This window comes from Lampetra planeri, chromosome 62 (genome assembly GCF_965212315.1).
Source record: "Lampetra planeri chromosome 62, kcLamPlan1.2.h2, whole genome shotgun sequence".
Taxonomy (NCBI): domain Eukaryota; kingdom Metazoa; phylum Chordata; class Hyperoartia; order Petromyzontiformes; family Petromyzontidae; genus Lampetra; species Lampetra planeri.
In genome coordinates, this window is record NC_136168.1 from 1071829 (window position 1) to 1094362 (window position 22534).

A 22534-nucleotide genomic window follows, 5' to 3' on the forward strand; every position below is an offset into this window, starting at 1 on the left:
CTGTGAACGTACATTTATTGTGGCTGCTGTGGGAATCTGTGTGCTCAGCCAGTCCATACCCAAGCAGCTTGTGTTTGGCCGGATAGAGGGGGGCTGAACGGGCACGACGTGGGCTGGAGCAGAGATGGACTGATGCGGTACGGGAGGATGTGGAGCTGAGTGGTGTGAAAATCGACCTTTATGGAGTAGGCTCGTGAAGGATGCTACTGGGCAGTTGGAGGCAGTCGCCCTCCAACAACAATGGAGGGCAGAGGAGCAACGGAGCCAGTAATCTCAATAGGCCAACCCATGGCACCTGGGTCTGTCCCGTGACCTGTCGGGGAGCCTTCCACACTTCACGTGGCCTCAAAGTGCACCTGGCTTGACACAGGCGCCGTGGTGACGTCACTGTCAGTTTGTGGCGAATGGCGGGTATTAGTGTGGTGCGGGATTATTTCATTGGAAAACGTCCTTGACTTTGGCAACGCTTAACTGCTTGATCCCCACTGTGGCACTTTGACAATTTTTTAACATTGCATCTCTTTTTTGTATAAACACTCCCCCCCCCCGTTTATTCCTAGTCGGGACAAACATCGACAATGTAGGGCCACGGGACCTTGGGCAATTCTTGGCTCCGGCTCTGGTTTTCCAATCGCCCTCTGAAATGAATAAAGAAGCGTGGGGGGATACGTTTCGGAGGTACTCGTGAGTAGCACATTTTTTGCGGATAATGATATTACCCCAACGAGTTATCTGCAGCAACGGCTTTTGGCTGCTAACCGTCGAACAAAGACGGTCACCACATCGCGCGCTTTGAGATGTGCTGCTGCGGCCGTCTGGAATGACAAACTCATTTCTTTAGAACTGATTTTTGTTTTAGTTGTCCTTCCCATGCACCTCTGATTAGCATAGTTGGCTAGGTAGGATGCGTTAGAAGTTCAACATACACACATGTTCCTACTCCCATGACAACAGGCTGTCATCAGTTGAACAGGCCATGCCTTGCCGATGTTTCATCAAGTAAAGCCGAGCATTTGTTAAATGTGACGCGTTTATTTCAGCGGCTCCCAATTTGCCGACTGACAAAGAGGTGAATTGACTGCCACTTTGTGGGTCACTCTCGCATCTGCATACTCGCAGATGATCGGTGAGCGTAGAACTGAGCGACCACGTCCGGGTGACTCAGAGTGCGATTGGGGGGAAGAATTTGCCACCACATAGCCATAGGTCTGGAGAGACTGGGGCTTGAAGAATGTAGTGACTCGCACACAACCCACGATCTGGTGGTGGCTAGGAGATGTTAACTACATCGCCTGGTATGTAGGAGCTGCTGGGTTCGATCCCGACCATGACGCCTGCTGTATACAGTATTTGGAGTTTGCATGTCTCTCTCCCCGTGGTCGCGTGGATTTTTCTCCGAGTCCAGTTTTTCCCTCCACATTTAGAATCAACATCACGTGTTTGGAGTATTTGGCTGCTATAAATTTTCACATAAACCACTTCGTTGAGCTATCATTTGTGGCCAGGTCGCTTGAGGGGTGTGTCGATCCTATTATGCGAAAGTATATAATTCTTCTTGGTTCTTTTGGTAAAGTCCCGTAGAAGTGAAATAATAAAATAATAAAAATAAAACATAATAAAATAATTCTCACGACGTATATAATTCATAGAGGCCGCTGGCTACTGGAGTTCCATTGTCCTCGGTAGTTGTATCAGAATGAGAATCTTTATTTTATCTGAATCTTAGCCTGGAGAAATCCGATGAGCTCCGAAGCTCTTTGTTCACATGTCCATTAGTTTTTCACAGATGTCCAGTATCAATATTTGGGTTTGTGCTCGAGGGTCCCTCCACCGTGAATTAAATAAAACAATTCTTTGTTTACAATGCGAATGGTAAGTTATGAAGCATTTATAGGATGAAAAATGCAAAGTTACGAAGGCTGGGAACGCATCCTCGTTGAACTAACGTTATAAGTTATTCGACATACGAAGTTTCGATATACGAAGCTGCAGGGACGACGCAGCTAATGTCGTGTGTCCATGTTACGCGTCTGGTTTGTTGTAAATGTGGAGTTATCTTAACTTGAAATATCTGGTGATGCTGCTACGTTGGCAGTAGTACAACTACAAGCCAACATGTGTCGTGTCAAGAACAGCATGAAAAAATTATAGGTTTTACCCTTTCTGGCAATAAAACAGGTGTTCAGATGTTCATTCACCAAATTGAAACATTTTGCAAGGAATCAGGTTTGCTCTTGATTTGAAGATTTCCTGACTGCAGGAATCCATACTCTTTGGTTCTTTCGGTAAAGTCTCGTAGATATAAAATAAATCCCGACTTTTCGATCGCAACACAAGCGGTCGTCCTCAGGCGGAAAAATATAATCCAGTAATGTAACTGATCTCGCCAACTTTTCCCCACGCACCGCTTCACATTTCCCACCACCTTCTTGGTTCTTTCGGTAAAGTCACGTAGAAGGGAAATAATAAAAGAATAAAAATAAAACATAAAATAATTCTCACGACATTTCGGCCACAACGCAAGCAGCCGTCCTCAGGTGAAGACCAGGTCTGTCGGGGAGACAGCGTCTGAATGAAACACCACCACGCTTGGAGCGTATATTTAAGCTGGGTTGGAAGGGGAAGAGCGCCTTGACAAAGTACTAAACTCTACTGACCTGGTATCGACAATCAAGGGAATTTCCCTGTCCCCAGACGACCTGCTTGTCAGTTTTGATGTGGTTTCCTTATTCACCAAAGTTCCTGTATCTGACACCATCACAATCATTGAAGACTTGGTTCATCAAGAACTGAATACTGGGGTACCCCCCCTGGTGAGACATTGCTTAACCAATACATACTTCACCTGGAATGGAACTTTCTACAAACAAACTGAGGGCACCCCAATGGGCCCCCCCCTATCTTCGGTTGTAGCCAACGTGTTCATGGAGAAATTTTAGACTGACGCCATCCAGACTGCCACTCTACGCCCAACCTTATGGAAGAGGTACGTAGATGACACTTTTGTCATCTGGCCACATGGCCGGCCTGCTCTAGACCAATTCCTCGACCACATCAATTCCATACACCCAGCCATCAGATTCACCATGGAAGTCGAAAAAGATGGCAAGCTACCCTTTTTGGATGTCCTAATTAAAAGGAGACCTGATGGTTCAATGAGCCACTCTGTCTACAGGAAAGCCACCCATATGGATGCTTACCTAAAACCGGATTCCCACCACCATCCAACCCAGAAGAATTCCCTCATCAAGACTATACCATAGAGCCCAATGCATCTCCGACCAGGAACACATTGCCAGTGAACTCAAACACGTACGCCAAGCTCTTAAGGCTAATGGTTACTCCGACTACACAATCCGCAAAGCCATCACTTCAACCATCAAGAAGGATCCTGTTGAGGAGCCTTTCAAAACCATCACCTTACCCTACATTGCTGGGGTCACAAAAAAGATCTCCAAAATCCTGATTAAACACAAGATCCAGGTCCGATTCAACACAGTACATAAAATCCATGATCTGGTCCCGTCTGTAGAAGATGTGGTTCCAGACATACAGTACCCTGGCGTCTACAAACTAAGTTGCCTCTGTGGTAGCAGTTACATTGGAGAAACCAAACGACGTCTCGGACCGCATCCGTGAACATAAAGCAGACCTGAAACACGGTAGGACAAACACCTCAGCCGTGGCAGATCACTGTTACAATTCAGTGGGCTCACATGACATTGACTTCTCCAAGACAGAGGTTCTCTGCAAGCCATCTGGCTACCATGAGAGATTCGTTCATGAGGCGATCCACATACAAACACAGAGACAATTTCAACCGAGAATATGGATTCTGGCTCAGCAATCATTGGAAGGACGTAATAAACCATTTCGGATCTTAACTGATTGTGTTCACGTTTACGGTGACTTTCAGACCGCAGTCCACTCACTGGCATTGACTATATATCTTGTATTCTCCGCAGGGAATGGATTCTTTGCTCCGCTGCAAGTCTCCTATTACCATTCTCCCATTGACATATTTCGTTGCTTCCTCTTAGTATCTTTCACGCGACGGTCAATGGTATAGTGTATAGCAGATTGTATAATAATAAATAGTATAAATTTGTAATGTTTAATACAATGTATAAGGTAATATATAGTATCGTAATTGTACAGTGAATATACAGCAGTGTGATATACAGTAGGGTGGATAGAATAATACATAGTGTAATATTACACTATGTATTATTCTAAGGTATAGGGTGGTGTATAGTAATACAGTATATAATTTAATATTGCGTTTGTCTATGGCAGTATATAGTACGGGGTAGACCCGTGTGATGTAAGGGGAAAAAGTTTAGCTGGAAGCATATTATATTTTTTGCGACATAGAATTGTAATGTATTACTGTTAGTAGCTCAGCTTATTGGAGAGTATATTTAGTATACTGATAATACTATGTAGTTTATACTTTAATTTTTTACGTGGTGGTTTAGTTACTGCAGCTACATACTATTAACATTTCTTCCCTTTATTAATGCTACTCCTATCCCCGCCCTTTGACGCTTCTAATCCTGCATAATGCACGGGCGTAATATGACTTTGAAACCCCCCACCCACCTCCTACGCATTTCACAAGTAGTACTAATCCCATATCTGCATTTCCCATAAATATGCTAAATTCCTCTTGATATGCAAATTATTTTGTCAAGGCGCTCTTCCCCCTCCAACCCAGCTTAAATATACGCTCCAAGCGTTGGTGTGTTTCATTCAAACGCTGTCTCCCCGACAGACCTGGTCTTCACCTGAGGACGGCTGCTTGCGTTGTGGCCGAAACGTCGTGAGAATTATTTTATTGTTTTATTTTTATTATTTTATTATTACCATTCTACGTGACTTTACCGAAAGAACCAAGAAGATGAATCCCTGCAGTCACGAAAGCTTTAAATCGAAATTTCCCACCACGTCTGTGGCTGGCAAAGTCCTCGCGCCCTATTGGTCGCCGCCGACCGCCCCGCCCCCCTCTGGAATCTATCGGCCAATAGGAAAGCGAACTTGTCGTGAAGCTGACCCCGCCCCAATCGGCGACCAATGGAGATCGCGGCCGCCGAAAGGGGCGTGGCGCTTATGCAGTTCCAGTGCTGGATTATATTTTTTACGCCTGAGGAGGACCGCTTGTGTTGCGATCGAAACGTCGGGATTTATTTATTTTATACCTACGTGACTTTACCGAAAGAATCAGGTTCGCATTAGCCACAGTGCTTGTGGTGTGTGGTTAACGCAGACATGATTGCTTGCAAATTGTTTGTATTTGGCGTTTGAACATCTCAACACCTTTTGATTTAAAGCTTTCGTGACTGCAAGGCTTCATATTCTTGGTTCTTTCGGTAAAGTCACGTAGAAGGGAAATAATAAAATAATATAAATATAAAACAATACAAATTCTCACGTTTCGACTGCAACACAAGCAATCATCAGGTGTGAAATCCACAGCAAGAAAAACCGCCACTTTTTTCAAATTTTCTTGCTGTGGATTTCACACCTGATGATGATTGCTTGTGTTGCAGTCGAAACGTGAGAATTTTTATTGTTTTATATTTATATTATTTCCCTTCTACGTGACTTTACCGAAAGAACCAAGAATATCTTAACACCTGCTTTGTTGCCGGAAAGGGTAGAACTTATTTTTGTATACTTTGATTTGTGGCAAAAAGGTCCCATGTAACAAATACCCGGTATGTGGCCTTATGAGAAAAATTAATAGGCGACGTTTCAGGCAATTACCCATCTTCATAGCACATACATAACCTACCACGAATGTGAGATATTAATGCGCTATGAGGAAGGGCCATTGCCCGAAACGTCGCCTATTATGATGTTTATGTTAAGGCCACTGTGAAATTAGCGAATTTTGCCCCCGCTTGCCGGGTTCGTTCCTCTTGAGAATCGATTCTCGGATTGCTCGGATCTCCCGAAAGCGCTGTAGAATCGATCGAATCGATGCGTGGGTGACTTGGGGGCGGAACCCGCTGGCTGAACCAAGCCTTCGAAAACCTCGCGGTGGGAGGGGAGGGGCCAAAATCTCGCGAGAGCTCGCGCGAGAAATGCGGAAGCAACCCCCGCAAATAATTTTATTTCGCAGTCTGCATAAGCCGCGATCTCCATTGGTCGCCGGTTCGGGCGGGGTCAGCTTCACGACAAGTTCGCTTTCCTATTGGCCGATAGATTTCAGAGGGGGGGCGGGGCGGTTGGCGGCGACCAATAGGGCGCGAGGACTTTGCGAGCCACGGACAATCTGTGCTGGGAAATGTGAAGCAGGTGCGTGGGGAAAAGTTGGCGAATTGATTCGGGAAGTGGAGTTGAGAGTGAGGCGCAAACAACAGCAGCAGCAGTAAACAAACACTGTACTTCAACACTTGGCACAGCCACGTAACAGCAAGCAGTCGGTTGGGACGGTGCCAAGCTAGGTGCACCTTCGCGCTCTCGCCATCAAAGGAACTCTTCCCCCGGCGCTGGTGACGGCAGCGAACTCGGCGACTCGAGACGACGCTGCCCCCGTGTAGCCCACGCGGGCTGCCGGGGGGCCAAGTGCGGTGAGCGAGTTCAAGGGTAGAGTTGGTGGTGAGTGGGTAGAGTGCATATTGAGTGGGTAGCAGGGAAGAGTTGGTGGTGAGTGGGTAGAGTGGATAGTGAGTGGGTAGCAGGGAAGAGTTGGTGGTGAGTGAGTAGAGTGGATAGTGAGTGGGTAGAGTGGATATTGAGTGGGTAGCAGGGAAGAGTTGGTGGTGAGTGGGTAGAGTGGATAGTGAGTGGGTAGAGTGGATATTGAGTGGGTAGCAGGGAAGAGTTGGTGGTGAGTGGGTAGAGTGAGTCGAGTGGATAGTGAGTGGGTAGCAGGGAAGAGTTGGCGGTGAGTGGATATTGAGTGGGTAGCAGGGAAGAGTTGGTGGTGAGTGGATATTGAGTGGGTAGCAGGGAAGAGTTGGCGGTGAGTGGATATTGAGTGGGTAGCAGGGAAGAGTTGGTGGTGAGTGGATATTGAGTGGGTAGCAGGGAAGAGTTGGTGGTGAGTGGATAGTGAGTGGGTAGAGTGAGTAGAGTGGATATTGAGTGGGTAGCAGGGAAGAGTTGGTGGTGAGTGGGTAGAGTGAGTAGAGTGGATAGTGAGTGGGTAGCAGGGAAGAGTTGGTGGTGAGTGGGTAGAGTGGATAGTGAGTGGGTAGCAGGGAAGAGTTGGTGGTGAGTGGGTAGAGTCAGTCGAGTGGATAGTGAGTGGGTAGCAGGGAAGAGTTGGCGGTGAGTGGGTAGCAGGGAAGAGTTGGTGGTGAGTGGGTAGAGTGAGTCGAGTGGATATTGAGTGGGTAGCAGGGAAGAGTTGGTGGTGAGTGGGTAGAGTGGATAGTGAGTGGGTAGCAGGGAAGAGTTGGTGGTGAGTGGGTAGAGTCAGTCGAGTGGATAGTGAGTGGGTAGCAGGGAAGAGTTGGCGGCGAGTGGGTAGCAGGGAAGAGTTGGTGGTGAGTGGGTAGAGTGGATAGTGAGTGGGTAGAGTGAGTAGAGTGGATATTGAGTGGGTAGCAGGGAAGAGTTGGTGGTGAGTGAGTAGAGTGGATAGTGAGTGGGTAGCAGGGAAGAGTTGGTGGTGAGTGGGTAGAGTGAGTCGAGTGGGTAGCAGGGAAGAGTTGGCGGTGAGTGGATATTGAGTGGGTAGCAGGGAAGAGTTGGTGGTGAGTGGATATTGAGTGGGTAGCAGGGAAGAGTTGGCGGTGAGTGGATATTGAGTGGGTAGTAGGGAAGAGTTGGTGGTGAGTGGATATTGAGTGGGTAGCAGGGAAGAGTTGGTGGTGAGTGGATAGTGAGTGGGTAGAGTGAGTAGAGTGGATATTGAGTGGGTAGCAGGAAAGAGTTGGTGGTGAGTGGGTAGAGTGAGTAGAGTGGATAGTGAGTGGGTAGCAGGGAAGAGTTGGTGGTGAGTGGGTAGAGTGGATAGTGAGTGGGTAGCAGGGAAGAGTTGGTGGTGAGTGGGTAGAGTCAGTCGAGTGGATAGTGAGTGGGTAGCAGGGAAGAGTTGGCGGTGAGTGGGTAGCAGGGAAGTTGGTGGTGAGTGGGTAGAGTGAGTCGAGTGGATATTGAGTGGGTAGCAGGGAAGAGTTGGTGGTGAGTGGGTAGAGTGGATAGTGAGTGGGTAGCAGGGAAGAGTTGGTGGTGAGTGGGTAGAGTCAGTCGAGTGGATAGTGAGTGGGTAGCAGGGAAGAGTTGGCGGTGAGTGGGTAGAGTGGATAATGAGTGGGTAGCAGGGAAGAGTTGGTGGTGAGTGAGGAGTTGGTACAGAGAGTTGAGTGGGTTCCAGAGTGGGTAGTGAGTGGGTTTAGTTTAACACCCCTCCAGAATCAGAAGCGTGTTTTTGCACAGCTGTCCAGTACAAATTTAAGGCTGAGTCGACCTCGGGGAGGTCCAGGACCAGGTACCGGCGTTGTCGGCCGTGACCGGGATTCGCGAATATTCGCGGAAGAACACCACACACACAACAAGACAAAGATCCCCTGTGTAGCCTTAACAGACTGTTTGGGCCAGTGCTGTTAGCGAGCACCTTTGAGGGCCGCCACTGCACACGAGGAGGGTCGGTGGCCAACACCACGCCCGGTCGCCTTTGTCTCCCTAGCGGCGATGTTCACACATCGCACCAGGTACTCATTTGAGGCTGGGTCGGATTAGGTGAGGCCCAGGACCGGTGCAGATAATCATCGTCACCGGTGTTGGCCGTGAGCGGGAATCCAACTCGGGTCGCTGGGTTCGTAACGCCGCGCGCTGACCACTGCGCCACCGTTCTCCACACACACAGTTACACACACACAGTTACACACACAGACACCCACACAGTCACACACACATAGCCACACACACACAGTTACACACACACAGTTACACACACAGACACCCACACAGCCACACACACACATTCACACAGTTACACACACAGTCACATACAGACACCCACACACAGTCACACACAGTCACACACACACAGTTACACACATTTACACACATTCACACAGTTACACACACGTATACAGGCATCCAACACACACACACGCACACTGTACGCCCATTTTACGACCAAGTCACAGACAAGCCAGAGTCGTGGCACTGTGTGGCCATGGAACTAAAACTATTGAACCATTTAGTGAACCCATAGAAACTCACAGAGATACCTCGTGACACACAGATACATGAAATGCAGTGGTACGACTGTGTGGCCATGCAACCCAAGATGAACAAGCGACACGACACTAACTTCTCAGCGTGGCTAGCAACAGCAGGATATCTCAAGATTCGCATTTAGCTCGTGAACATATTTTACATTACTCAAGCATAAAATATCTCCGATGCTTCGTAACATTATTTGACCTTGTTTTTTGGTTTTAACGAGATGTGTCAAACTGCCTGGATAGTAACCTCGTGTTGTTGACGTCGATTGGCCAGGAGATGGCAGCACAGTTGTGGGTTTGTGTTGAGTCTGTGCGGCAGCTCTTGAGTGTCCACGCGGTGAGGTTTTTATTTTATATTTCCTTTCACACGAAGCACCACTTATTGCAATTGACCAGAAATTCCCATCCTCTAGGACCCTTCTAAAACAAAGTCTTAGAGACGACTTGCTGAGGCTTTCCTCAAATTTGGTAATTTTTCACCGGATAAAGGGCATCATATTTAACGATTGCAAACACACAAAGCCAAAACAAAGATTCCCTTATTGCCTTCACAGACTGTTGGGGCAAGTGCTGTTAGCGAGCCGCACCGATGAAAAACACACACCCGTACAGTCGTGGTCAACCAGACAGCAGGGCACATGGGTGTTTGAAATGCGACTTGGCTGAGAGTGCGTTCTGCCCGATTTGTATGGGTGAAGTTGGACCAAATTTGACAGTAAATCTCGCAGACCTATCCACGAGCTCGGCTCAAAGAGACGCTGGGCGAATTGTTGGGAGTGCCTGACGCCGTGAAAGTGAAAGGACCATCTTCATATATAAGTTTTATATATTCACCTGTTTCGGTTTAACTTGGCCTTGTTAGGGTTTCGGCCTTCCGAAAATTATCCGAAGTGTGAGTTCTGTACGCAATGGCGTCCTGTGATTTTTGTAGTTAACATAATTTGACGCACGGTAGACTCGATTATCCGCGTGCGGTTTAGCTGATGAACTGTGCACCTGAGATTTTGACATGAATAAATAACTCGTGGATTTTCCCTTAAGCCCAAATTAATCATCTAAAAACACTTATACACATTATTCTTGGAAATGTTTATTACAAGTCATGTGCTTAAACCGAACAAATATGTGCTTCGGTTAATCCGAAATCCACGTGATCGGCCCTACAGTACAGTAGTTGCCATATTTTTACAACAGTGAGCAGAGTTTGATGTTGATTGGCGTGGCTCTTCTGCTGTCCACTTAGTGGGCCACGTGTTAACACTGAGCACGCGCATCGACCGTGGGTATTCGTTCTAAATCGAAGAGTAACAATCGAAATCGTCAGTTGTGCTTCATTTTGAGTAATTTATCCGATAATTTTGTGAGTTTTAATTTACTAAACTGTGCGATTGCAGATAAACTTATAGATAATGTATGCTTATATCAGTGGTTTTTGGAATGGAGATCCGCGGAAAATGTATATTTTAGGATTATCCGCGAATTTGAATTATCCACGGTCGCCCTCCCCATCATTAGCGCGGATAATCGAGATTCTGCTGTATCTAAAGTTTGTGGTATCACAGAAAAGTCTTATCCATACCTGTTTCGACTCGACTAAAGTCTGCCAAAGAAATTACCTGCAGTTACTTTGTCGACTTCATTTAAGGCCACGCCAATGCTGATGCCATCCATTGAAATGCAAACCCGTGTCGGGGTATTTTGCTTATCTAAACATATTCCATTCTAACTCACACACACACATCCTGGGGAAGATGAATGAAACGTCAAGTTTGATCGAAGACCCCCTGTGTATTTTGTGCGTCGTGTTCTCGCTCTCTGATGCCAACTCAGCTCACCCTTGTGCCACACCGTTCCTCTTCCGTGAGTGCTATTCATTTTCTGTTGTGGTGCTGACAGACAAACGTCACTGATCGTTTTTTTTTATGACGAGCACAGTGCGATTCTAATCCCGCACCTCCGATTAGCACGGTTGGCTACGTACAGTGCGAAAGAAGTTCAACACACTTACACAACATACACAGACAAACATATCAACAACAACAACCGCCATTCGCCACTAAGTGGCGGTGACGTCACCACGACGCTTGTGCCAGGCCAAGTGCACCTTGAGGCCACGTGAAGTGTCGAACGCCCGCTGGCAGGAGGTCACGGGGCAGACCCAGGTGTCACGGGTCGACTGACCGAGATGACCAAGATGATTGGCTGATGCACCACCTGTGCCCCCTACTGTACCAACTTGCTGTGCTTTAGCCACCCGGCGCTCCGCTCGTTGTTGTGAGCGTCGCTCCTCCGCCCTCTGTTGTTGTTGGAGGGCGACTGCCTCCAACTGCCCAGTAGCGTCCTTCACGAGCCTCCTCCACAGAGGCCGATCTTGACACCGCTGGTACCAGTCATCGGCAAGTCCACTCAGCTCCACGTTCTCCTGTACCACATCACTCCATCTCTTCTCTAGCCCGTGCCGCGCCCGTTTAGCCCCCTCGATCCGGCCGAACAAAAGCTGTTTAGGCATGCGGTGGCTGGGCATGCGGGCTACATGACCCAGCCAACGCAGCCTTGCCTGCCGGAGGAGCTCACCGATGGGGGCTTTGCCCAGATCTTTCAATGATTTGTGAGCTCCTCACACAATCCAGCCTGGTTAAACCCAGGATGGATCATAGACAGGCCAGCCTAAATGTTTCCAACCGGCGAAGATGCTCCATTAGGGGGTCCACGTTTCGCAAGCGTAGAGAAGGGAGGGAATGACATATACAAACAGACACACACGCGTACGAAGCTGTAACATTTTGCCGCATTTCCCCGTGCCATCGCTGTGCTCTGCGTCGACAGCGAAAGCGGCGCACGGCAGCAGCGGCAGTAGCGGCGGCAGCAGCGCTCGACCAGCGCCCCCCTGGGGGGCCCCACCACCGCCGTCGCGATGAACGTCGGCGTGGCGCACAGCGAGGTGAACCCCAACACGCGCGTCATGAACAGCCGCGGCATGTGGCTCTCGTACGTGCTGGCCGTGCTCCTGCTGCACGTCGTGCTGCTCTCCATCCCCTTCGTCAGCGTCCCAGTCGTGTGGACGCTCACCAACGTCATCCACAACGTGGTGAGGAGGTCCGCGGACCGCTGATGATTACGGGCCGGCTGATTGAGAACTTATTTATTTACCACTGCTTTTTATGTCCGGATAGAGGTTTTTTGATGGGTTAGATCGCGTGAATATAAATGGTGTCGTCAAACCCGCAACCACACCCGATGCAGCCCAATTAGCAAGGTTTGTTACGTAAACAAAACGTGACAATTAGTGATTAGTTCCACACTAACCAATTGTTTGTTGGAGAGTAAACCCACACAATATTTACAATTCGAGTACCGTGATGTTTCGCCGGTAAATACAACTCGGCCTCATCAGGTGTGAAGACCACTTTGTTGAGTTGACATTTTCTTTTTGTGTTTATTTTGTCATCCTTCACTGCCTGTCCGCCTGCCCGTACCTCCGATGAGCGCGGTTGGCTGCGTACGATGCAAAATAAGTTCAGTGTATAGTCCATTATGGGAAAATCGCGTTATAATTAATAATATATATAATATAGGGGGTAAAGCACAGTCCGCAATAATGCTTGAGATGTGTATGCAGCCTGAACAAAGACTGACATGCGTGGGTAGCATATAGAAGCATCCAGCAGCATCCCAATTCCTTGTGAGACGATGCTATGTCGAGGCAGCTGTACAAGCATTATTCCTACTCGCGCGATAAAGTTCCGTTCACTCCATGCATTATATCCAATTCGTGTTATAAAAAAATGTGTTCCCCAATCTTGATTTGAAGCTTTCGTGACTGCAGGAATCCATACTTTTTGGTTCTTTTGGTAAAGTCACGTAGGTAGAAAAAGAAAATTAAAATAAACATAATATATTAAATTAATCCAGCAGTGGACCTGCTGGATGAATTTTTCTGCATGAGGATGACCTCTTGTGTTGCGATCGAAACGTCGTGATATATTATTTTTTTAATTAGATTTTTCTACTTACGTGACTTTTTCTGAATGAACCAAAGAGAATATGTTCCCCAATAAATTAATCGTATTATACTGGTAGGAACCTCCTGGTTACACCAGCCCACAGGGGATTATTGTGTCCGTCCGTCGTGCATCCAACAATGGGAGGGGTGGGGCTGGGTGGAGAGGGGAGGGTGGGGAGGGGCTGGGTGTGGAGGGTGGGGAGGGGCTGGGATGGGAGGGTGGGGAGGGGCTGGGTGGGGAGGGGCTGGTCACCCCGTGGTGCCCTGATCTACGTTTAACCTACTCAAGCCAGCTTGTGCCCGCCCTCACAGTCGGCCATATTTGCGGAACACCACGCCGCCATTGACCGAGCAACCCAACGTTCTTACCAGCTCCCTCCGCAGGAATGTGATAAATATAAAATTAAAACACCCGGCATTATAGGAGAACAGTTTGTACATACGTACGTGTGAAACGCAATGAAGTTTGGGTTTAGGTAGAATGTAAAATGTAGCTGCCATTCAGATGAATGAGGATGCATCGGAGACTAAACTTTGAAGCATGCAAGAGGTAAACAGAGCTGGGAACTCGTTACACTTGGCAGGCCGAGGTGGAGAGACCTGTGCTGTGACACGGTGTCCACTGGAGTGGCGCATGTGGGGTCTGCAGGAGAACAGGGTGCCACGGTGGCTATTAGATGTTAACTACCTCGCCTGGTAGCAGGAAGTCATGAGTTTTATCCAAAACCTGACGCCTGCTGTTGTTTATTTGGAGTTTGCGTGTCTCTCTCCCCGTGGTCACATGGATTTTTATCCGCATCCTCCGGTTTTTCTTTATCACATTTAGAATTTAGCCACTTCGTTGAGCTATCATTTATGATAGCCAAGTCGCTTCTGAAAAGAGCTATATAGTTCAGTGGGCCTTACCTGGAAAAATTTAAATTGTTTCCAGTTTTTTTTCCATAGTTTTAAGAGAATGCGTCGCAAAGCAAGTGCTTTGAGTTTTAAAGTTTAACCCATATGCTGCGTTTCTTTGGGCGGAAACTAGACCAACTCAGATTCTAAAGCAGACTTTCCAAACCAAGTTTGAGTTGCGACAGGTGGCTGAATCAACCTGCGGATTAACTTTTTGCGAGTGAGCCGTTGAATATGGCACGAAGAATTGAAGGCATCTCGCATGAGTGGTTTTAGAAGCTGGGTTGCAGTTTATACACGCTTGTGATCCAGTGCGGGTCTGTGGATCGAGCAGATTTACTAAACTTCCACCAAAGCTGATGGAGCTGTGGCTTGGAGGCGGCAGCAGTGCAGCGGGTAGATGTGTGGTGGCGTAGCGGTTAGCACGCTGCGCTACGAACCCGAGTTCGATTCCCGCTCACGGCCAACATCAGTGATGATAATCTGAATCGGTCCTGTGCCTCCCCTAGGTCGACTCAGCCTCAAATTAGTACCTGGTGCGGTGTGCAAACATTGCTACTGGTGAGACAAAGGCGGCTGGGTGTGGTGCTGGCCACCCACCCCTTCGTGTGCCATGGCAGCCTTCATAGGTGCTCACTAACAGCACTTGCCCCAACAGTCTGTTATAAGCTATAGGGGAGATCTCTTTGTCTTTTGTGGTGGCCAAAAACCGTGTTCCAAAGATGTCTTTAACAGACACCTCATGAGAGTCCAATATTAATGTGGAACACATGGGAGGAAATATCAGCCAACCGTAAGCAGTGAAGTGTCTGTCGCCGACTCGTTCAAGAGGGTTGAAGAAGAAAGGGCAAAAGCCCTATCATCATCAACACCAGCAGCAGCAATGCCACAACACAAATCTCATTCAGTAGATGAGCAGCGACTCCTTTCCCACAGTGCGGCTGATGCTTCTGCTCAAGGGCTGGGCCGCTGCTGGCTCTTCTGCGCAGTCATCATCATTTGCGATGGACAGCCGAAGAAAAAGAGAGAACCCGTCTTTGTAATTCTCTCATGTGGGTTTTCTGCAGCTGCTTAAATTCCCTGCTCCCCTGAGAAAACTATTCTGGAACAAGCAATTCAGCCCATATTCCCATGCAAGGATCTTCCCCTTTCGCAGGAGTCTTGAATCTCTGAGGATGAACAAATTGCAGTCCATTCCCCTATCATGTGTGTTGTTTTCATAACGCGAATTGGATATGCAGTGAGGGAAAAAAGTATTTGATCCCCTGCTGATTTTGTACGTTTGCTCACTGACAAAGAAATTATCAGTCTATAATTTTAATGGTAGGTTTATTTGAACAGTGCGAGACAGAATAACAACAAAAAATCCAGAGAAACGCATGTCAAAAATGTTATAAATTGATTTGCATTTTAATGAGGGAAATAAGTATTTGACCCCTCTGCAAGACATGACAGTATTTGGTGGCAAAACCATTATTTGCAATCATAGAGGTCAGACGTTTCTTGTAATTGGCCACCAGCTTTGCACACATCTCAGGAGGGATTTTGTACCACTCCTCTTTGCAAATCTTCTCCAAATCATTAAGGTTTCGAGGCTGACGTTGGGCAACTCGAACCTTCAGCTCCCTCCACAAATTTTCTATGGGATTAATGTCTGGAGACTGGCTAGGCCACTCCAGGACCTTAATGTGCTTTCTTGAGCAGGGGGACGTTGCAGGCGCTGCAGGATTTCAGTCCTTCACGGCGTAGTGTGTTACCAACTGTTTTCTTGGTGACTATGGTCCCAGCTACCTTGAGATCATTGACAAGATCCTCCCGTGTAGTTCTGGGATGATTCCTCACCGTTCTCATGATCATTGCAACTCCACGAGGTGAGATCTTGCATGGACCCCCAGGCCGAGGGAGATTGACAGTTCTTTTGTGTTTCTTCCATTTGCGAATAATCGCACCAACTGTTGTCGCCTTCTCACCAAGCTGCCTGGCGATGGTCTTGTAGCCCATTCCAGCCTTGTGTATGTCTACAATCTTGTCCCTGACATCCTTGGAGAGCTCTTTGGTCTCGGCCATGGTGGAGAGTTTGGAATCTGATTTATTGATTTCTTCTGAGAGTGTGCTCCTAATCTCAGCTCGTTACCTGTATAAAAGACACCTGGGAGCCAGAAATCTTTCTGATTGAGAGGGGGTCAAATACTTATTTCCCTCATAAAAATGCAAATCAATTTATAACATTTTTGACATGCGTTTTTCTGGATTTTTGTTGTTGTTATTCTGTCTCTCACTGTTCAAATAAACCTACCATTAAAATTATAGACTGATCATTTCTTTGTCAGTGGGCAAACGTACAAAATCAGCAGGGGATCAAATACTTTTTTCCCTCACTGTATAACGCGATTAATGTATTGGGGAACACATTTTTGCATAACGTGGATGCGAATTGGATCTATAACGCGATCGAGCGAATGGAACGAAGTCACGCGATTAGGAATAAGTAGTCATACGGCTGCCTCGGCGTGGCATCACACAAGGCATTGGGATGCTGCTGGATAGTTCTAAACGCTACCCACACACCTCAGTCTTTGTTCAGGCCTGCATTGTGCATCTCTCGCATTATTGCGGACCGTGCTTTACATCAGTTATCATAACTGGATTTTTGTTTCCATAACGCGGTGTTCTTCAGGAGTGTAGCTACTACCGTGGCGTTATAGAAGAACTGACCATACGTTTGTGAAGGTGCACACCTGTTCACGACAATGACAATGATGGAGTGGCTGTGTGCTTGTCACGTTGCAGGGAATGTATTTGTTCCTCCACACACTGAAAGGCACCCCCTTTGAGACTCCGGACCAGGGCCGGGCACGCCTCCTCACCTACTGGGAGCAGATGGACCATGGCTTTCAGTACACTGCCTCCAGGAAGTTCCTCACCATCAGCCCTATTGTCCTGTGAGTTTTTGAGCCCCCCAGAGAGTTTTGTACAATCACACGCAGGCCTCTTAAGAGGCCATCACTTCGCTATGTAACCTTATTGGGTGTACAGTAGTAGTCCCTCGATTAACAGTGACATCAGTTGAAGGTTTTTCGGTTAACGTTTTGCCTCCCATAGGATCCCATGGTTACGACTGACGTTAACGTTGTGACTTATGTTAACCTGTTTACATTGTGCACGCGGGGGGGCAATATCGGCCAAACCGAGCGCTCGTAAGTTAGGCTGAGCCACGACCTCAGCCAATCAGTGACGCCCATCTATGAGCGTTTAGACCTCGCCTGGCTTTGTTTACATTACGGTTTCTGTTTTGGTAGTGGAAAAACGGCTCTCTTGCAGACTTGGTGATGTTTGCTTATTTTTCAACTTATAAATGAATTCAACTTAACAATTATTTCGATTAACAGTAGTTTTGATGGAACGTATTACAAAAATATTAACGGAGGGACTGCTAGAGTCTAAAACATCAACTGTCGCTCAGAGATTTCATATAATCACACACAGGCCGGTTAGAGGCTATCGGTTAACCATGTAACCATATTAGTTCTAGTATAAACATTCACACAATTACCCTCTTGCGTAAACTACATAAACTGCATTCAACGTTACGTGTTGCCTCTGTTCTTGCTATGGTCCAGAACGGTCTCTTCATATTTACAAACTCCACCCAATCTGCATGATGTAAAAAAGCTAACGCTTGTTAAAATCTCTAAAACGGGGGTTTAAAGTTGGGCTCTGCCTTCTTCTCACCTGATGGGAATCGCCGCCGAGTTGTGGTGGTGGTGCACTCCACCTTTGAAAGTATCAACTATTTACACTAAATATTTGTTTTTATTTTACCATGTAAGGCGGCCCACTAAGCTGCTATATAGCTATATTTCAGAAGTGACCTGGGTATCGCAAAATTATAGCTCCACGAAGCCGCTTATCATCATCATGTGGAAATTTATAGCAGCAGCCAAATACTCTAAACATGCGTGACTTTGCTTCTAAATGTGGAGGGGGAAATAAACGGAGGACCCGGAGAAAAATCCACGTGTTAAAGTCAGGGCACGTTCTCAAACTTGCAATTCGATGTAGATTTCTGCAATTCGATGTTTTAATTTTTTGTATTTGTTACCGGGCTGCTCGCCACCTCGGAAGTGATACCGGTTCCCACGATGCCGTGCAGCTGGGGTAATTAAAATTCAAAACCTCCACGCGAATGACATTTTTTTTGTTTTTGCCGTTGGGGGGCGGGGGTGTGCGGCTCGTCCGATTGTGTTTGCAGGTACTTCCTGGCGAGCTTCTACACAAAATACGAGGTGGCTCACTTTGCGGTGAACACCGTCTCCCTGCTCAGCGTCCTCATCCCCAAGCTGCCCCAGCTGCACGGAGTGCGCTTCTTGGGCATCAACAAGTACTGAAGGGGGGACGCGGAGGCGTGCCCCAGCTGGTTTGGCACGCGTACCCCTCGTCTGCTTTTCCGCCACCAAGTGTTGCTGGGCATTGTCGCTCATCAGTGGTGGGGTACGGGGTGGGGTGGTGCGGACACAATACGTGCGCGCGCCGATACGTTCGCTGTGCGTCTCGTGTTGTTCTTTGCTCGTCCACACTTGCCCCGGTGTCCCCTGCCCGTCTTCCCCCTGGAGACTGATTTTGCCCCTTTGTTGCGAGCATCTACATGTCTCTTTTGTGTCCTCGTCAGGGGTTTTATTTGTGTGTGTGTGTGAATTTGTACACGCATCCTTCCGCGTGCGTGTGTTCGCGTGCGTGCACGTGCGTGTTCGCGGGCTTTATTCGTTTTGCGGCGGGGTAAAAATTTGCCGCCCGCTTCGGGTCTCCGCCCATGTAAGGGAAATGCGCGCCATATGGCCATATGACTTTGCGCGGAGCGCCCCTACACCACGCTGCCCATGTGTGCACGGTTGCGGGCGTTGGATGTTGCATTCGGGAGAGCCCGGGGGGCTGGGGTGGGGGGGTGTAATGGCTAGCTAGCACGCACGTAGCAATGCGTGTCCTCTGGCTCGGGTGCGAGGCTCTCGGAGCGCCCCCTTGTTGGCGCTGCAGATTTTCGAAACCTGTCTGGACAGGGCCCCCCACTCCGCCCCCCCCCCCAGCCTGCTCACCTTGCCAGGGGGGGTTCACTTTCACGTGGCTCTCGCTTCGTGCGATCGTGCAAGGGGGCGGTGGGGAGCTGGGCAAGACGTTCAGTTTTGTGTGAGCAAGGGCCCCCGCTATGGGAGTTTGTAAGCAGTGGCTCAGGAGAGTCCGGTGACGAATGTCAACCGCTGTAAACTTTTGACGAAATGTATCATATGTGGCGGTATATGTACCGGTGCATCGTAACATAACCGGTTGCTCTTAAAACAGTTCTGACATCAAATTTTAACGAACATTTCCGTCTTCCAGCCGCTTCGGCATCACGTGAACTGATGTTGATGCACCACCACCACCCCGTAGGATTTTCTGATCGGGGTTCACGAAGTGCAGGGAAAAGAAAAAAGTAATTGCGATTTTATTTATTTATGGCACAGCTCTGGTGTAGTACCGCCCTATATGTTCAAATGCGGCTTTAATATCGATGCGTCGAGCTATCAAAATAAATGACAACAATAAATGCAGATTTTATTCAGAAACCCAAATTTTTGCCGCGATCGATTTCCTGGCCAAGTTGTGAAAGGATGCATATGAAAGGTTGACTTGACCTCAGACGAGAAGCTTGAGCTTGAACCCGGGAGCTGAGTAAAGCAGCGTTAGCACCCCTGGCACAGTCCTGAGCCTCCTGTACCCCTGGCACAGTCGCCTCTACAGCTGGGTGCTGTTGACAATGCGGGTGCATTGGTTAATTGAACATTGTATTTTGACTTAAAACTTTCGTGACTGCAGGAATTCATATTCTTTGGTTCTTTTGGTAAAGTCACGTTGATATAAAAATAATAATAAAAAATAAAGTAAATAAAAATATTCACTTTTTTATTATTTTTCTTGTATCTACGTGACTTTACTGAAAGAACTAAAGAATATCATCACATTGTAGATTTAAATTATCTATTGTGAATGTTTGGCTCATGAAAAAATATGATCATTGTAATAAAAGTGCCCCTTAAATAAAAAAACCCCATAACTTCAACGAGTGAACAATGTCATATGCTGCACTTACACACGTAATGCTTGATGGTTACACTTGAATATCACGTTTGACATGCAACAGTGTTTGTGCTTCCGCAAAATTTTAATTGCCCTTTGATTCGCGCGATGCTGCTGCTTGGCCCGGTGAGCGTGAATGCAGTTGCCAGTAAAGCCCTGCCTTGCACCAGATTTACGTCTTGCCCAAACGTGTCACGGTTTTCTCCATTGTGCCGGTAGGCATTGGCAAATCGTGTTTTTATTGCCAAAAAAATGCGCGTTATATGTACGTTGAACTTCTTTTACACCGTACGTAACCAACCGTGACAATTGGAGGTGCGAGGGAGAAGGATATCGGTGCAACAAACTGGCGGCGTGAATCGAATTTTACGCGAGATCGCGGGCAGGTGCCAGCGCTAAGTACGACGATAGCACCAGTACCCGCTTCGTGCAGTCGCCAAGAAGCTCCGCCTGCTTCTTTTCATCTAAGTCTCAGGGTAACGTGATTCATCCACTTCACAATTCGGTGGGCGGACGAAACAACAAATGCGTGGCACTACGGACGTGTTGGCGGACGCTTCGATATTAGGACAGCCACTGGAGATATCCACTTTTAAATAATCTAGATTGAAAACTCATTTCTTCAGAACTGCTTCTTGTGTTTGGTTTGTTATCCCCCCCCTCCCGCACCTCCAATTTGCATGGTTGGCTAGGTACTTTGCAAAAGAAGTTCAACATGCGTACATACATCACACTTGTGATTGGCACGGTTGGCTACGTACGGTGCGAAAGAAGTTCAACATTTGTATGTGCGTACGTACAGAGCGCCGTCGCGTAAAATAAACGTTTCGCTCCGGGTCGGGACTGGTGTGATACAGTCACCCTGTTCGCCGAGGCTTCCGGTGATTAACATCAGGGACCATTGGGGCTCATGAGGAATGGAACAGGTTGAATTGGACCACGACATTAAATGATTACAATTCTTTTTTTTGTACTCGGAAATGTTGCTTTGATTACTTGTGGGACACATTACGTACAGCAATCGAAGCTCTCAGGTTTATCTTGTAAATGGGAAAAATGGAAAAATAAGCGTCGGTGGGGATTACCGGCTGCGTTGTTGCGTGACGGTTGTTCCAGATTGAAAACGAATTCGCTCTGCTCTCTTTGCGTGACTGCAAATGCACTGCGGAAAGAATAAAACGCGCCCAGAGTTCCGTTTTGTACGTGGACCAAAAAAAAAGAAACAAAAACCCCCCCGCATCGTCATAAGTTGATTCAAATCAATTTGAGTTTTTATGCTGCTTGACAAATGAAGTGAAGTGTAAAATCTTTTCCCCATGTTTGTATTCACCGCGTTGCCTCGCAAAGCGACTGACGCGAAACTCACGGTGGACATCCTGAGAATCCAACTTTGTTATCGAAACGGTCGTAGTAATTTATTTACACCGAATTCTGTATTTTTTTATTTTATTTCTGCTTAAATCCTGTGCTTACTACCAATGTAGAAATTGTCACAAAAAGCAAAATTTTTACTCCTGTGCCCAAGTACCTGGATCGATGTCCAAATGCCTTACTGTTATCGATATTGTTTATGGTGAATACTTTTCTGGTTCATGGCTTACTTTAAATAAACGTTGCATAAACTGGGTTGTGTGTTTGTCCTAAATGCCCTTGACTCGTGAACGCGAGTCCTGGATTGGTGGCTGGCTTGCTGGCTTTGCTGACCCCGTGCCTGTACTGGACATCTGTGGGGAAACAAAAAAAGATCTTCATTGCTCATCAGATTCCTCCTGCAGTCAAAACATTACGATTCCCAATGAGAGCTGCGTTCACCTGCGTTCACCTGCGTTCACCTGCGTTCACCTGCGTTCACCTGCGTTCACCTGCGTTCACCTGCGTTCACCTGCGTTCACCTGCGTTCACCTGCGTTCCACAGTGCAGCCTTATGTCCCTACTGCGTTCACCTGCGTTCCGCAGCGCAGCCGTGTGTCCCCGCTGCATTGAGACGCTTACGAAGCCTTAGAGATGTCTCTCAGGCTTAAGGGGGTGGGTGCCCTGCCCTTGCACGGTGCTTGCGCTACCTACAGCTGCGAGTATTGCTTTTTTGTAATTGGGTGCAATTGTGAACAATATCCATATCAGTCTTTACTACATCTCATCGGCATAATCATTGGTTCACTACAGCTCAAAGACTCAATCCCTACAAAGCGTGGGGTGAAGTTGGGAGATGTCCCATGTGTGAGCTTGGCATTTGAAGGCCTGAACACCAGAATCGGTGATTTCGCCTACAATGTGTTCATCAGGGAGGCAATTATGTATCCGGACAGCAGAGTGAAGCAGAAGGGAGCTTCTGTCCAGG

The 22534-nt window shown here is 47.5% G+C and overlaps 1 protein-coding gene across 2 annotated transcripts; it reads left to right on the forward strand.

Moving 5' to 3' along the window:
- The first annotated feature begins 6255 nt into the window (after positions 1–6255).
- LOC144736732 (ORM1-like protein 3) lies at positions 6256–21822 on the forward strand. 2 transcript variants are annotated; one of them, XM_078619371.1, is made up of 4 exons: positions 6256–6603; positions 12015–12276; positions 16876–17027; positions 18338–21822. In XM_078619371.1, exons 2-4 carry the CDS (start codon positions 12103–12105, stop codon positions 18471–18473), a joined length of 462 nt encoding a protein of 153 aa, XP_078475497.1. In that variant the 5' UTR covers positions 6256–6603; positions 12015–12102; the 3' UTR covers positions 18474–21822. The 2 variants fall into 2 exon arrangements, with proteins under 2 accessions (XP_078475497.1, XP_078475496.1); XM_078619370.1 differs by having other exon boundaries at positions 6256–6575.
- Positions 21823–22534: the final 712 nt, after the last annotated feature.